The 15,599-nt window shown below is 37.1% G+C and overlaps 1 protein-coding gene across 1 annotated transcript in view; it reads right to left on the reverse strand.

Annotated features, from left to right (window-relative positions):
- Nucleotides 1-15,237, reverse strand: part of SEPTIN14 (septin 14) — a 40,500-nt gene extending 25,263 nt beyond the window's left edge. The window contains exons 1-3 of the mRNA XM_068565662.1: nt 15,175-15,237; nt 5,153-5,273; nt 4,579-4,774 (exon numbers count right to left, since the gene is read on the reverse strand). Coding sequence (XP_068421763.1) covers nt 4,579-4,774; nt 5,153-5,273; nt 15,175-15,228 — 371 coding nt within the window. The 5' untranslated portion in view covers nt 15,229-15,237. The remainder of the gene's footprint in view (nt 1-4,578; nt 4,775-5,152; nt 5,274-15,174) is intronic.
- Between the last annotated feature and the right edge of the window lie 362 nt (nt 15,238-15,599).

Raw genomic sequence — 15,599 nt, forward strand, 5'->3', positions numbered from 1 at the left:
AGAAAAGGAAAATTGGGCTGAAAGAAGTCAACTAGATCTTGAACAAAATGGTGGACCAGGAAGCCCCAAGCTCTCATTCCTCCACAGAAACATTAAAAAACATCCAAAAACTACCTGAATTAACTTTAACAGAGCTCTTGAAAATAGTCAAAGATTTATAGGCACCAAATAAATGCCCAATCGAGAAAAAGCCACCTTCAAATAGTAAGAAAGTTTTGTGACATTTTTTATTTGCCCTTGTCTCACCACCTCCTTGTCATGGAAGTGGTCTTGGCATTACAGGAGTGACAGCCCAAATCACAATTTCCTCCCTCAAACTGGGGGGAGCAGAGCAGACCTTATTTGCAAATTGTTTAGCACTTATGTTCTAACCAGTGGAGCTACCTGAAAGACAAATCAGAAAGGAAAATAGAGACATTACTACTGATGATACAGAAATAAAAAGGATTATTAGAGAATACAATGAACAATTATATGCCAACAAATTGGATTACCTATATGAAATGAATAAATCTCTGGAAATATACAACTGATCAAAACTGACTCATGGGGGCTTCCCTGGTGGCACAGTGGTTAAGAGTCCACCTGCCAATGCAGGGGACACAGGTTCGAGCCCTGGTCGGGGAAGATCCCACATGCCATGGAGCAACTGAGCCCGTGCACCACAACTACTGAACCTGCACTCTAGAGCCCGGGAGCCACAACTACTGAGCCCACATGCTACAACTACTGAAGCCCATGCACCTAGAGCCTGTGCTCTGCAGCAAGAGAAGCCACTGCAATGAGAAGCCCGCACACCGCAATGAAGAGTAGCCTTCACTCGCTGCAACTAGAGAAAGCCTGTGCACAGCAACGAAGACCCAATGCAGGCAAAAATAAATAAATAAAATAAATTTTTTTAAATTAAAAAAAACCCTGACTCATGAAGAAATAGAAAATCTGAATATATCTATAACTACTATAGGTATTGAATCTGTAATTTTTAAATTCTACATAAATAAAATTCCATGACAGATGGCTTTGTTGGTGAATTCTACCAAACATATAAAGAAGAATTAACAGCAAACTCCTCTTAAAATTGATGAGGAGGGACTATGTCTTGACTCATGTTATGAGGCCAGCATTATCCTGACGCCAGAGCCATACTAAAACACTAAAAGAAAAGAAAATATACACCAATATCTCTCATGAATATTAATGCAAAAATCCCCTATTAAATATTAGCAAAGCAAATCCATCAGTACAGTAAAAGGATTATCACCACAAATAAGTGGGATTTGTTCCTAAAATGCAAGAATGTTTCAACACATGAACATCAATCAATGTAATACATCACATTCGTAGAATGAAAGGGAAAAAAACAGATGATCATCTCAATAATTGCAAAAAAAGACATTTGACATAAGTCAATACCATTTCATGATAAAAGAAAACACTTAATAAACTAGGACTAAAAGTAACCTTTCTCAACATGATAAAAAACTATATATGAAAACCCCACAGCTAACATCGTACTCAATTGCAAAGTCTGAAAGACTTTCCCCTAAGATTAGGAACAAGTCAAGTATGCCTACTTGTGCCACTTCAATTCAACATAGTATTGGAAGACCTAGCAAGAGCAGTTAGGAAGAAAAAGAAATGAAATCCAAATTGGCAAAGAAGAAGTGAAATTATCTTTGTTCACGGATGACATGAAAGCAATTTCATTTATAGTAGCATCAAAAAGAATAAAATACTTAGGAATAAACTTAACCAAAGAGGTGAAAGATGTGTACGCTGAAAACTACAAAACATTAATGAAAGAATTTAAAGAAGACACAAGTAAATGGAAAGAAATATCATGTTCAAGGAGATTTAATATTGTTAAAATGTCCATAATACTCAAAGCAATCTACAGATTCAATGCTATCCCTATCAAATCCCAGTGGCTTTTTTTTTTAATAGAAATAGAAAAAACAGTTCTAAAACTCATATGAAAACACAAAAGACCGGAGATTCTGAAGGTGAGGAATAGAACAACTGAACTAAAAAACCACTAGAGGGATTCAAGAATGACTTGATGAGGCAGAAGAAATAATCAGCAAACTCAAAGACAGGTCATTTAAAATTACCCAGTTAGAGGAGCAAAAAGAAAAAAAGACTGAAACAGGGTGAAGAAAACCTTAGGAAATTATGGGACTCCATCAAGCAACAAGCAAACCAACATGCCTATCATGAGAGTCCTAGAAGAAGAGAGAGAGAGAAATGGGCGGTAAGCTTATTCAAAGAAGTAATTGCTGAAAACTTCCCATATCTGGGGAAGGGAAATGGAATAGCAGATTGAAGAAACTCAAAAGACCCCAAAATAAGATGAACCCTAAGAAGTCGCCACCAAGACACAATATATTCAAACTGTCAAAAGTCAAGGACAAAAAGTAAAATTTGAAAGCAGCAACAGAAAAGCAACTCATCATGTATAAGGGAGCCCCCATAAGACTATGAGCTGATTTCTCAGGATAAAATTTGCAGGCCAGAAAAGAATGGGATAATATATTCAAAGTGACAAAAAGAAAAAACATGCCAACAAAGAGTATTATACCCAACATAACTGCCCTTCCAAAATGAAGGAAAAACAAAAACTTTCCCAAATAAATACTGAGGAAGTTCATCACCACTAAATCTGCCTTAGAAGGAATGCCACTAGATCTGCCTGAAAAGAAATGCTAAAGGGAGTTCAATTTGAAACAAAAGGACACTAAACAGTAACACAAAAGCACACAAGCGTATGAAACCCACTGGTAAAAGTAAATATATAGACAAATAGAGAATACTGTAATACTGTAATTAAAAAGGTATGTAAAGCACTTTTACCTGTAGCATAAAAATTAAAAGAAAAAGAGTATTACAAATAACTATAAATATAAAAATCTTTTAATGGATACACAACATAAAAATATGTAAAGCTTGATATCAAAACAAAGTGAAGGACAGGTAAAACGGTAAAAATTTTGCATGTGATTGAAGTTGCTATCAGCTTAAAGTAGACTGTTATAACTATAAGATGCTTTATGGAAGCCTCATGATAACCACACAGAAAATACCTATAAAAGGTGAAAAAGAGAATCAAACATATCACTACAAAAATCAACAAAATACAAAGAAATTAAAAAGAGAGAGCAGCACCGCGAGCTGTCAGGCGTTTCGCCGCGGCCGCGGGGCCCGCCGGCTGGCGGGGACTCGCGCCCGGGCGGCCCGCAGGCCCGCGGGAGCGAAGCGGCCGCGGCTGGGGCGAGGCGGGCCGCACGCCGGGGTCGGAGCCCGCGGCAGAGGCGCCCGGGGCGGCCGGGCCCACGACGCGGAAAGCGCCGCTGCGGCAGCGGCCGCGGAGGCTCCCCGGGGCCCGGGCGGCTCGACCCGGTACGGGCGGAAGGCTCGGGCGGGCGGCCGGCGCGGGACTCGGGTGCGGGCGACCAGGAGGTGCTGACCGCGGCTCTCGGACCTGGGTGTTGGCTTTTAACTCTTTCAAAGCCGATTTTGAAAACGGCTGCAGTGTTGCAGATGAGAAGGTAACTTACAAGATTAAAATTAAATTTGGTTGATGATGGTTCTGAACAAATACAGCTCTTATTTGAGGTATGCCATTTTGAAGACTGAGACCGTGGAATTTTATCCTTGAGGATAAAGGAAATCTTTGCGATAGTCTGTGTTTTATATAGCAAAAATATGAATCCTGAGGCTGAATTATCTAAGGGGCCAGTACAACGAAATAGATGTTGGTGGAAGAATTTACACCCAGTCAGCTTGAAGAGTCTCAAATGGACCCTACCACTGAGAAATCAAGATGGCAGTCCACTATGGGGAATTGAGAAAAATGGATTAATACAAGAGTGCTGTGATAATATACAACCAAGACAGGGTTCTTTTAACATGGATTTCATGAAATGAATGAAGATATAGGTTTCTTACCCAGCACAAATGGACAGTGAATTTGACTTTCTAGAGACTTTGTATCATTAAGAACATTTTTGACATTTGGAGAAGAAAGATGGCACATTAACAGATGATAGTTTGTATGACTGGAATTTTTTGCAGTTTGATTTGTATGAGTATGATCTTGTGGAATGTTAACTTTAATAAAATTTCTAACACTTTAAAAAAAAAAAAAGAGAGAGGAAAAGAGGAACAAAAGAACTACAAGATAGACAGAAAACATTTAATAAAATAACAATAGTAAGTCATTCCCTATCAATAATTACTTATATGTATTACTATATACTATATATAATAATTACTTGAATGGAGTAAACTCTCCAATCAAAAGACATAGAGTGGTTGAATGGATTTTAAAAAAAAACAAGATCCAACTGCATGCCATCTATTACAATAGACCCATTTTATTATTTTTTAATTGAAATATAGTTGATTTACAATGTTGTGTTAATTTCTGCTGTACAGCAAAGTGACTCAGTTTTATATATATATGTACATGTATATATACATATATATATATTCTAGAAGACTTTTACTTTTTAATACATGGAGAAAGAAAGTTCCTTGAAATAAGAATAACTTTTTAAATTAAAATTAAAAACCACTCACCTGGCTTCCTTGTTTATTTGATCACCATACCCCACTGTTTTCACAACAGTTAAATTCAATTGAATGTTGCTTTCCTGAAGTTCATATGTCTGAATTTTAAGTCCAACATTTGGGTAAAAATGTGAGGATTTTTTGTCTTTCAAATTAGTATTGAACAGTGTGTCGATCAATGTTGATTTTCCAATCCCAGTTTCCCCTGTATAAACATAGATACATCATAGGGACATAAGATGTCTGAGAAGAAGTAACACCCTGACCCTCTAGGATGGTTTAAAGGGTCCCAAACACTTTAAAGACTGGAATGTCCTTGAAAGTATACATGCTACTCTTGACTCCCTCCATCATTAACATAATATAGAAAGATAATATACACAAAGCTATATCAGATCTTGAAGAGCACTGAAACACTTAAAGAAAAAAATGTCTAAGTAACATGACTAAGAAGATACAAACCAATACAAACATGAAGGTGTAGTCTTAAATTAACAGCACCAGTGTTATGCTGCTTAAGATAAGTTGAAATGAGCATTTAGGAAAATTAGGAAATAATTCATGTGAGGGATTTGGCACTTACCCACACAGAGAATATTGAAAAAGAACCCTTGTTGAACAGATTTGTTCATCAGTTGATGAGGCAAACAATCAAAACCAAAATGACCAAGCAGAGTTAAGCAACGGATATTATCTTCTTTTTGCTTAGAGAAAAAAACAAATAAAAGTATATTAATTAGAATAGAAAATATCATTTGAAAATATGACTATAATAATGTGTCAAAGAAATGGAATTATCATTTGATCATCATACCTCAGATAAGACGCAAATGAAGTAAATTTGTGAGAAGAGAAATCTTTATCCAGACACACAGATTTTTGTCATCATTTTTATAAACAGTGACTCTATCTCTGATCACACTCAGACTATGTTTCTAAATTTAAAAATAGGAAATTAAAGAAATACCACAAGAAAGCCTAGTGTGTTACTATACAATAATAAATTATTTTTATAGAAAAAAGGAAACATTCTTTCACTCCGTTTCAGTGTAGTAATATATTCAGGAAACCCAATATATGTTAATATATGTAAGGAAATCAAAGTTAATTTGAATTTTTTAAAAAGCAAATAAAAACTTTGACTTCAAATTTGTTATATGCCCTCTGAGAACTTGTGTTATATCAAAATGTTAAAGGAATCCACTGCTAATAATACCAACCTAGAAAACTAGAAATCCAACAATATTATACATAAATTTACCAACTGATTATTTTTAAAAGGTGGAAAAATAATTCAAATAAGGCTTAACAATCTACACTAATCTCACCCCTAGAAATTCTCCCAAACCACTAGAAAATTTCACAAATGCTTTATGCAGAAAAGTGTTCACTGTAGCTCTCTAACATCCAAATATATAACTCCCTGAAATAGAATATCCAAGTAAATGATAATATATTTATTCACGCACACACTGGGGCATTCTTAAGTCTTTTTTTTTTTTTTAATTTATTTTTAAACTTTGGGTTTATTTATTTATTTATTTATTTATGGCTGTGTTGGGTCTTCGTTTCTGTGCGAGGGCTTTCTCTAGTTGCGGCAAGTGGGGGCCACTCTTCATCGCGGTGCGCGGGCCTCTCATTATCGAGGCCTCTCTTGTTGCGGAGCACAGGCTCCAGACGCGCAGGCTCAGTAGTTGTGGCGCACAGGCTTGGTTGCTCCGCGGCATGTGGGATCTTCCCAGACCAGGGCTCGAACCCGTGTCCCCTGCATTGGCAGGCAGATTCTCAACCACTGCGCCACCAGGGAAGCCCCTCTTAAGTCATTTTTTAAGATATTTATGAAGAATGCTTTACTAGATTGAAAAATACATGAAAATATTAAGTTAAAAAAGTAAGGTGTGAAATTGTGTGTACACTCCTAGCTTTTGGTGATAGAGTAACTTATAGCATTTTACCTTTCCTTACATTAACAATTAGAAACAACTGTTTGGGGAGTTCCCTGGTGGCCTAGTGGTTAGGATTCCGGGCTTTCATGGCCGTGGCCCGGGTTCAATCCCTGGACGGGGAACTAATATCCCTCAAGCCGCATGGTGCAGGCGAAAAAAAAAAAAAAAAAAAAAAAAAAAACGGACTGTTTGAAGGCACTGGAAGGGAAAGAAAAGGAGGCAGAAACAAGAATAAATCACGCTGGGAATAAGATTAGCATAATAGGTGAAACTAGGTTTATCCATATATTCCCTTGAAGTGACTCCCCAGTAAATGAGAAACTTGGGAAGCAGAGCTCAATCTTGAGCTGGGAAGTCTAAGGTCAGAAGTTGAGCTGCCAAAATACTGGAATATTCAGAAAGAAATGCTGGAAGAGCAAGCCACAGAGTGGGGAGATCCAAATCTGCAAACTTTAGAACACTTGGCTGAGTCTAACTCTGCACTTGCAGGCATGACTGCAAAGAGCTCAGTGGCAATGGAGAAAAGAGTTGGCATTCCAAAAGTGCTAAGCTGGTATTTCAGCAGTGGTCCTGGGAAGACCCAAGGAGACAGAGTTTGGAGTTTACGTTTCTTCCAAGTTAGACAAGTTTGGTCAACACTTTAGATAAACACTTTGGACTTTTAATTTAAATTTGTAAAAGGACTTGCTATAGGATTTAGGATTATGTTCTAAGTCAAAGGGTTACTCCCAAGTTAAAGGGTATAACTAACATAAACCCACCTTTCCAAAGAGTATCATGACTCAACAGGGTCCAAATGACTTGCCAGTAATCTAACTGCCTGCTAAAACAAAATTCAATACTCTTTAGAGAAATATAATAATAGAATTCAGACTTTCTACAATACCATCCACAATGCTCAATGCATAATCAAAATTACTAGATTTGAAGAAGCAGAAAAAAAATCTGTCTCATAGCCAAGGAAAAACACAATCAATAGAAATACCCACACAATGAGGATATTGGAATTGGCAGACAAATACTATAACTATTATGAACATGTATAAGAATCTACAGAAAAAATGAGTTTAACGGATGAAGTGATAGGTAATTTTAGATACATGAAAGATGATGATATAGGAGTCAAAGCATACCACCAAAAAAAGTCATCAGATCACAAAGGAAGACAGCAAGATAACAAGTAAAGAACAAAGCAATTACAAAACAATCAGAAATAATTAACAAAATGGCAATAGTAAGTCCTTACCTATCGTTAATTGTTTTAAAGGTATGTGAATTAATTCTCTAATAAAAGGTCATAGACGGTTGAATGGATTTTAAAAAATCAAATGATGTGCTGCCTACATGAGAATAACTTTAAGAACACAACAGACTGAGAGTAGAGGGATGGAGAAAGATATTTCAAGCAAATGGTTACCAAAATAAAGCAAAGGAAGCTATACCTATTTCACACAAGATAGACTAAGTTATAATTATAAAGAGGACAATCTATCAAGGAGATGTATTTATTATAAATATGCACTCAGTACCTAAATATGTAAAGCAAATACTAGCAGAACTAAAAGGAGGAAGAAATAGCAATGCAGTAGTAGCTGGGGACTTGAATACCCCACTCTCAACAATGGATACATCATCCAGATGGAGAACCAATAAGGAAACAGCAGATTTGAACAATGCAATAGACTGAATGGACCTAATAGGCATATACAGAAAGTTCCATCTAACAGCTGCCTACTACACATTTTTCTCAGGTGTATTTTTCTCACACAAAATATTTTCACACAAAATATTTTCACACAAAATATTTCTCACACAAAATATTTTCTAAGGTAGATCATATATTAAGCCACAAAACAAGTCTTGATTAATTCAAAATGATAGAAATAATATCAAATATCATAATGATATGTAAGACATTTACACTGAAAACCACAAAAGAATGATAAGAGCGATTAAGATTGAACTAAATAAATGGAAATATATATCATGTTTACACATTAGAAAAACCATTAATATTAAGATGTTCTTTCTCCCCATATATATTCAAATGCAATTTTAAAAGCACAGGAGAATCTGTTTAAATGGCACCTACTGGCAAAATGTTGCATATTTGAGCATCAAAATTATTAACTATGAGATTACTGTTCTTCATATTCCAATTTCATGTTCCTTCTACATGCCTACCCCTTCCTGAATCACCCTGCTATGGGACTCTTAATTGAGTTCAGTAGTAAGAGTAAAATAGGTTTACTATATCATGTTTTTAGCATAACTATTTTGAATAGTGTGGTCAAAAATATGAAATTATTAAAAACTTTTTCTTAACAAAGAAAACATAGAGTTGGTAGTCCTAAATAAGAATATGCTTCAAAGATTTTTTTAAAAACACTCTTTGCATAGAAAATAAAATTATGCTATTTCTTTTCCCATAAGCATTATAATATTATAGACACAATGATATAAGGAAACATTTGTATTAATAGTTTCACTATGATTAGTATTAGAATTAATTTAATCCTCTTATGTTAAAATAAGTGATTAAGATCCAAACAGTTTACATGATTTACCCAAAGACAGAGTTCAATACACTTTGAGATCTTTGAGATAGAATTTTATTCATTTTATATCATTAACTCCCAGCTCACAGTAGGCTTTCAATAGCTTTTTGTTGAATTAGTGCATGCTAAATGAAGAGTGAATGGTAGGGATAGGAGCCTACCAGGGTCCTATCTGGTCTCAACCAAGAATCCCAGAATCAACCAAGAATTAATTAGTAAAAATTCCATGGGGATTTTATATTTAAAGAGAGTGTATTTAGCAATACTAAACTGAAAATACAATCAAATAAGAAATAATAAAAAATTTCAATTCGTAACTACTTGTGCTCTTAGAAGACAGCGTTTATACATGATGGTAAATTTTGAGTTTTCTACTCAAGAGAGAACATTCTGACCCATATAATCTGAAGATTATATGTAACGATAAAAGATTTGGACACTCTACTCTCCTCTCTGTCCTAGACTCCCTTGTGGCAGGCTTCTCTCATTTTAAAAACTGTAGCTTAGGGAGGTACCAGATCAAAGTGCTTTGTGTGTCCATAGAACAAAATATAGCCCATTTTCTTATCAGGAACAGACCAGAAACCTTGGCCTCATGAACACTGAGTTTTCACCCACAGAGCAAATATCGATAGAACAAGCAGGGGTTTCCATAGAATCATCACTATTACTTAACAAATGTCTTCTGACAGGCCAAAAGTTCTTTCTTATAATATTTACTTTTATAAAATTCCAATATAATCTATGTAGAAAACTTAAATATTTCAGATTCTACTAATTTGGAATTTGTGATCTTTCAAGTCTCGTTCTTGAATTCACCTCTGCCTCATCCACAAACAAAGCACAAATAAAGCAAATTAAGAAATAAACAAGGTAGATATATAAAAATATATGAACCTACTATTAAAAGGATTATTTCACATGAAACTGAAATGCAAATCATACATTATTTTAATCCCTCATGATAGCAAGGACACACAGACTACCTCTAGCAAATGGGATACTGTACATAAAGTTATAGTCTGTAAATCTATAAAAGGACTCTACAAGCTCTGACAAGCCCTGATGTTTACCCTGTATTCACTGAACTTTTTTTTCCAGTGGCATGGAGAAAGGTAGCTGAATAAGAAAAGTCACTAGTCATTGTGAGCCTTTGGGACAGTCACTGGTGCCTGTTTTCTCTTCTGTAAAATGAGAACATTTGATCAGGAGAGCTTAAAATTCTTTCACACTCTGATGTTCTATAAGTCAAAGAGTCTTATTTATGAAGAGCCTACAATTTCAATGAGAATAAAAGCCATGAAGAAAAAGTTAAAATATCTATTAATATCATACTAAGTACCAAAATTATAGAAAAGTCAAAAAATAATATAGGAATTTGGAAGAAGGATAGATGACTGTGGCATGGAGTAGTTAAAAATAATTTTAAAAGATGGCAGATTGGCTCTTGAAGACAAGATAAGATTTGTATGAAGGAGGGAGGTATTATGAACAAGAGGCAAAAAAAGGACCCCAACAATAGAGAGTTTTAAATATGAGGCTAAGGAATATGGATTTTATCTAAATGGTAATGGGCAGTGGCTAGAGGTTTGAGCCAGAGAATAGTAGAAGGAAGAAGCATTTCAAAAAGATGAATAAGGCACTAGCATGACAGTGGCCTGGAGAGGAAACTAGAGCCAGAAGATGAGTTGTGAAGCCCCTTCCCTTATAAAAGTGAGTGTTCTGTTGGTGGGAATGTAAATTGATACAGCCACTATGGAGAACAGTATGGAGTTTCCTTAAAAAAACTAAAAATAGAATGACCATATGACCCAGCAATCCCACTACTGGGCATATACCCAGAGAAAGCCATAATTCAAAAAGACACATGCAACCCAATGCTCACTGCAGCACTATTTACAGTAGCCAGGACATGGAAGCAACCGAAATGCCCATCGACAGATGAATGGATAAAGAAGATGTGGTACATATATACAATGGAATATTACTCAGCCATAAAAAGGAACGAAATTGAGTCATTTGTTGAGACGTGGATGGATCTAGAGACTGTCATACAGAGTGAAGTAAGTCAGAAAGAGAAAAACAAATATCGTATATTAATGCATGTATGTAGAACCTAGAAAAATGGTACAGATGAGCCAGTTTGCAGGGCAGAAGTTGAGACACAGATGTAGAGAATGGACATATTGACACCAAGGGGGGAAAACTGCGGTGAGGTGGGGATGGTGGTGTGCTGAATTGGGCGATTGGGATTGACATGTATACACTGATGTGTATAAAATTGATGCCTAATAAGAACCTGCAGTATAAAAAAACAAACAAAACAACAACAACAACAAAAAAAAAAACTAAAAATAGAATGACCATATGACCCAGCAATCCCACTACTGGGCATATACCCAGAGAAAGCCATAATTCAAAAAGACACATGCACCCCAATGCTCACTGCAGCACTATTTACAGTAGCCAGGACATGGAAGCAACCTAAATGCCCATCGACAGATGAATGGATAAAGAAGATGTGGTACATATATACAATGGAATATTACTCAGCTATAAAAAGGAACGAAATTGGGTCACTTGTAGAGACATGGATGGATCTAGAGACTGTCATACAGAGTGAAGTAAGTCAGAAAGAGAAAAACAAATGTTGTATATTAACGCATATATGTGGAACCTAGAAAAATGGTACAGATGAACCGGTTTGCAGGGCAGAAGTTGAGACATAGATGTAGAGAACAAACGTATGGATACAAAGCGGGGAAAGTGGCGGGGTGGGGGTGGTGCTGTGATGAATTGGGAGATTGGGATTGACATGTATACACTAAGATGTATAAAATAGATAACTAATAAGAAGCTGCTGTATAAAAAAATTAATAAAATAAAATTTTTTAAAAAACAACTAAAAACAGAACTACCATATGACCCAGCAATCCCACTACTGGGCATATACCCTGAGAAAACCATAATTCATAAAGAGTCATGTACCACAATGTTCATTGCAGCTCTATTTACAATAGCCAGGACATGGAAGCAACCTAAGTGTCCATCAACAGATGAATGGATAAAGAAGATGTGGCACATATATACAATGGAATATTACTCAGCCATAAAAAGAAATGAAATTGAGTTATTTGCAGTGAGGTGGATTGACCTAGAGTATGTCACACAGAGTGAAGTAAGTCAGAAAGAGAAAAACAAATACCATATGCTCATACGTATATATGGAATCTAAAAAACAAGGTTCTGATGAACCTAGGGGCGGGACAGGAATAAAGACATAGATGTAGAGAATAGACTTGAGGACACGGGGAGGGGGAAGGGTAAACTGGGATGAAGTGAGAGAGTGTCGTGGACATACATACACTACCAAATGTAAAATAGAGAGCTAGTGGGAAGCAGCTGCATAGCACAGGGAAATCAGCTCCATGCTTTGTGACCACCTAGAGGGGTGGGATAGGGAGGGTGAGAGGGAGACGCAAGAGGGAGGAGATATGGGGATATATGTATATGTATAGCTGATTCACTTTGTTGTACAGCAGAAACTAACACAACATTGTAAAGTAATTATACTCCAATAAAGATGTAAAAAAAAAAAAGAAGAAGAAGAAGAACAGAGCTATTAAAAAGAATTAGGTTGATCAGTATGGGCTGATATGAAAAGTTGTCCAGAGATTAGATTAGTTATTGCCTGTAAAGAGCTAGGTTGAGAGGCCTGTTATCTCTTTCCTGTTGTTTGAAATTTTCTTTTAATAATGTTATTTTTAATTTCAAAAAGGAGAATAAATTAAGCTGCTAGTTGTAAAGGGTTCAAAAAAAGGTTGGGTGACTACTTGCTAAATGGTTTGTAGCAAGCATTTATATATCAGATTAAAGTTCGACTAATTGGTCTTTGGGATCTGCGTATTCTAAAATTTTATGATTTTAATGTTATGTAAACAGAGGAGCATTCACCATGATTTAATGCATCAGAGCGCCCAAAGGTAATATGGGATGGGCATAAGTCAGTGGTTTAGTCACTGAGATAGGACTCTGACAGTAGTTTTGTCACCAGCAAAGCCCACTGGGGTCCCTGGGGAAAATATGATGGAATCTAGGTGATTGGATAAGGTCTAACCTCTTCTTTTGTGCTTAGTCTAATCTCACTTGCCTTAAGGGGGCCAAGCGCAGAGCCCCTACACCTAACGTGTGGGATTAGAGTTCCCAGCTCAGAACCACTGCACTCAGGACTTCCCTGGTGGCACAGTGGTTAAGAATCCACTTGCCAATGCAGGGGACATGGGTTCAAGCCCTGGTCTGGGAAGATCTCACATGCCACGGAGCAGCTAAGGCCACGTGCCATAACTACTGAGCCTGCGCTCTAGAGCCCACAAGCCACAACTATTGAGCCGACGTGCCAAGAGTAGCCCCCGCTCACTGCAACTTAAAGAAAGCCTGTGCGCAGCAATGAAGACCCAACGCAGCCAAAAATAGATTAATTAACAACAACAAAAAGAACCACCGCACTCGACACCCCAACTTGGCACTCCATATGGAGAAGCGCTGTGCATGACACCTCAATTCAAGATGATGACAGTGAACCGCGTGCAGAGACGCTGCTGCACCCGGCACTGCAGTCGCCCTCCAAGAACTCCGCCCCTCTCTCCGCTGACAAGAACCCTATAAAGCGAGCCCGTCAACAGCTTGTTCAGGAGAGCGAGGACTCTAGAGCGAGAGCTCACACCTCTCCATTCTCTGATCAAAGAATAAAGCTTTCCTTTGCTTCTGAACCAAACTGGGTCTCATTCTATTGGCTCCAATAACACCAGGCAGGAGGACTCTTGGAGCCCGACTCAAAAGGGTCGGTAACAATAAGATAAGGTCTAACCTCTTCTTTCATGCTAAGTCTAGTTTCACTTGCCTACAGGGGCCGTGTGCAGAGGCCTGCACCTAACACCTCGGATTACAGTTCCCAGCACAGAACCCCTGGGCCCAACACCCCAACTTGGCGTACCGTGTGGAGAAGCCCTGCGAGCAACACTTGAACTCAAGATAGCGGTGGGGTGCCGTGAGCACCCACGAGAACTCTGTCCCTCCCTCCGCAGCCCGGAACCCTACGAAGCAGCCTGCCCACAGCCTGTCCTGAGTGTGGACTTTAGAGCTTGAGCTCACACCTCTCCGTTCTTTAATCAAAGACTAAACTTTCCTTTGCTTCTGAGCCGCACTCAGTCTCATTCCACTGGCACGAGTGACCCCAGGCAGGAGGACCCTTGTGGGGACCCGACTTGAAAGGGTCGGTAATAGTTTCAGAAGAGCAACGAAGATGAAAGTTGGATCAAATGTGATTTTTAAAGTGTGGCTGATAGAAAAATAAAGGTGGAATAAGCCATTCACTTCAGAAAAGTAACTGAGAAAAAGAAGAGAAAAAATATGATGGTTTGATGGTTCAAATGAAGATACAGAAAACCATGCATGATTGGAGGAAAACACCGAAAAGAGAGCCATTAGTTATTAAGTCATAAACCAACACTACTTAACATAGCTCAATATTCATGTATCTATTCATGTATCTATTTTGGTCAAAAATAGTTCTAAAACTCAGTTTTCACCCATTCAGATATGCTACTCTCTTTTAGGGTAAAATTGTATGTGAATTACTATGTTTTCCCTAGTACAGAGGCGCCTCTTAAAATGGAACTTGGTTCAATCTCCCACTCAGTAAAGTAATAAAAAAGCAGCCACCCAGCCACTTCCTAAAATAACTTCATTTAAAAGTTTTTTATTATCAGTATCTAAAGGTCCACAAACATATGCATCAAAGTAGCATTATTCTCCTCACCTACTGGGAGGTTCTGGAATTTTCATTTGTTATTCTTTGGTGTTAAATAGGAATAGTCTTTTGTACTACTAAAAATGTCTGCAGATGCAAGAAACATGCATCAGTTATTTAAACAATCATTGATATTTAACTCCAATCAGTATAAAAGTTAATTCATGCCCAAACATAACAAACATAAGCCTTTACCATCTAGGTCTATATCAGTTTACTGAGTCAATATTTTGAAGCTACACAATTTTGTTAAGGACAAAAAGGAGAATTCTCTTTGAAATATATACTCAACTATATCGTCATCATCGGGTATTTGTGTGGACATACGCGTTGGTTTTTCTGCCATGTCAGGCTGAAGGAGCTGAAAACAAAGAAACAAAAACCTTTAAAAGATTACTTTAAAAGGCTACATTCCTACAATATAATTTAGATCAATAAGGGAGCCTAATATAGACATTATCCCTGGTTTTGGCTTCAGTCCACACTGTTAACCTGTTTTCAATTGTGGCTGCTTTGCTAGACAGGCTTCTATATAATAAATAATACTCAACTTATAATGTACAGTAATACATTTAATCATAAACACACAAAAAGCATCCAAAGGAAGGTAAACTCCCTTTTGAAATCAAAAGGACAAAGAGCATTGTTCTTCTTTAAAGAACTCTCTGGGCATGAGAAATGGAAATAGGGAATTTTGCTTTTCTTTTTCACTTTTTC

The sequence above is a fragment of the Eschrichtius robustus genome, chromosome 16 (genome assembly GCF_028021215.1).
Source record: "Eschrichtius robustus isolate mEscRob2 chromosome 16, mEscRob2.pri, whole genome shotgun sequence".
In the NCBI taxonomy this organism is placed as follows: domain Eukaryota; kingdom Metazoa; phylum Chordata; class Mammalia; order Artiodactyla; family Eschrichtiidae; genus Eschrichtius; species Eschrichtius robustus.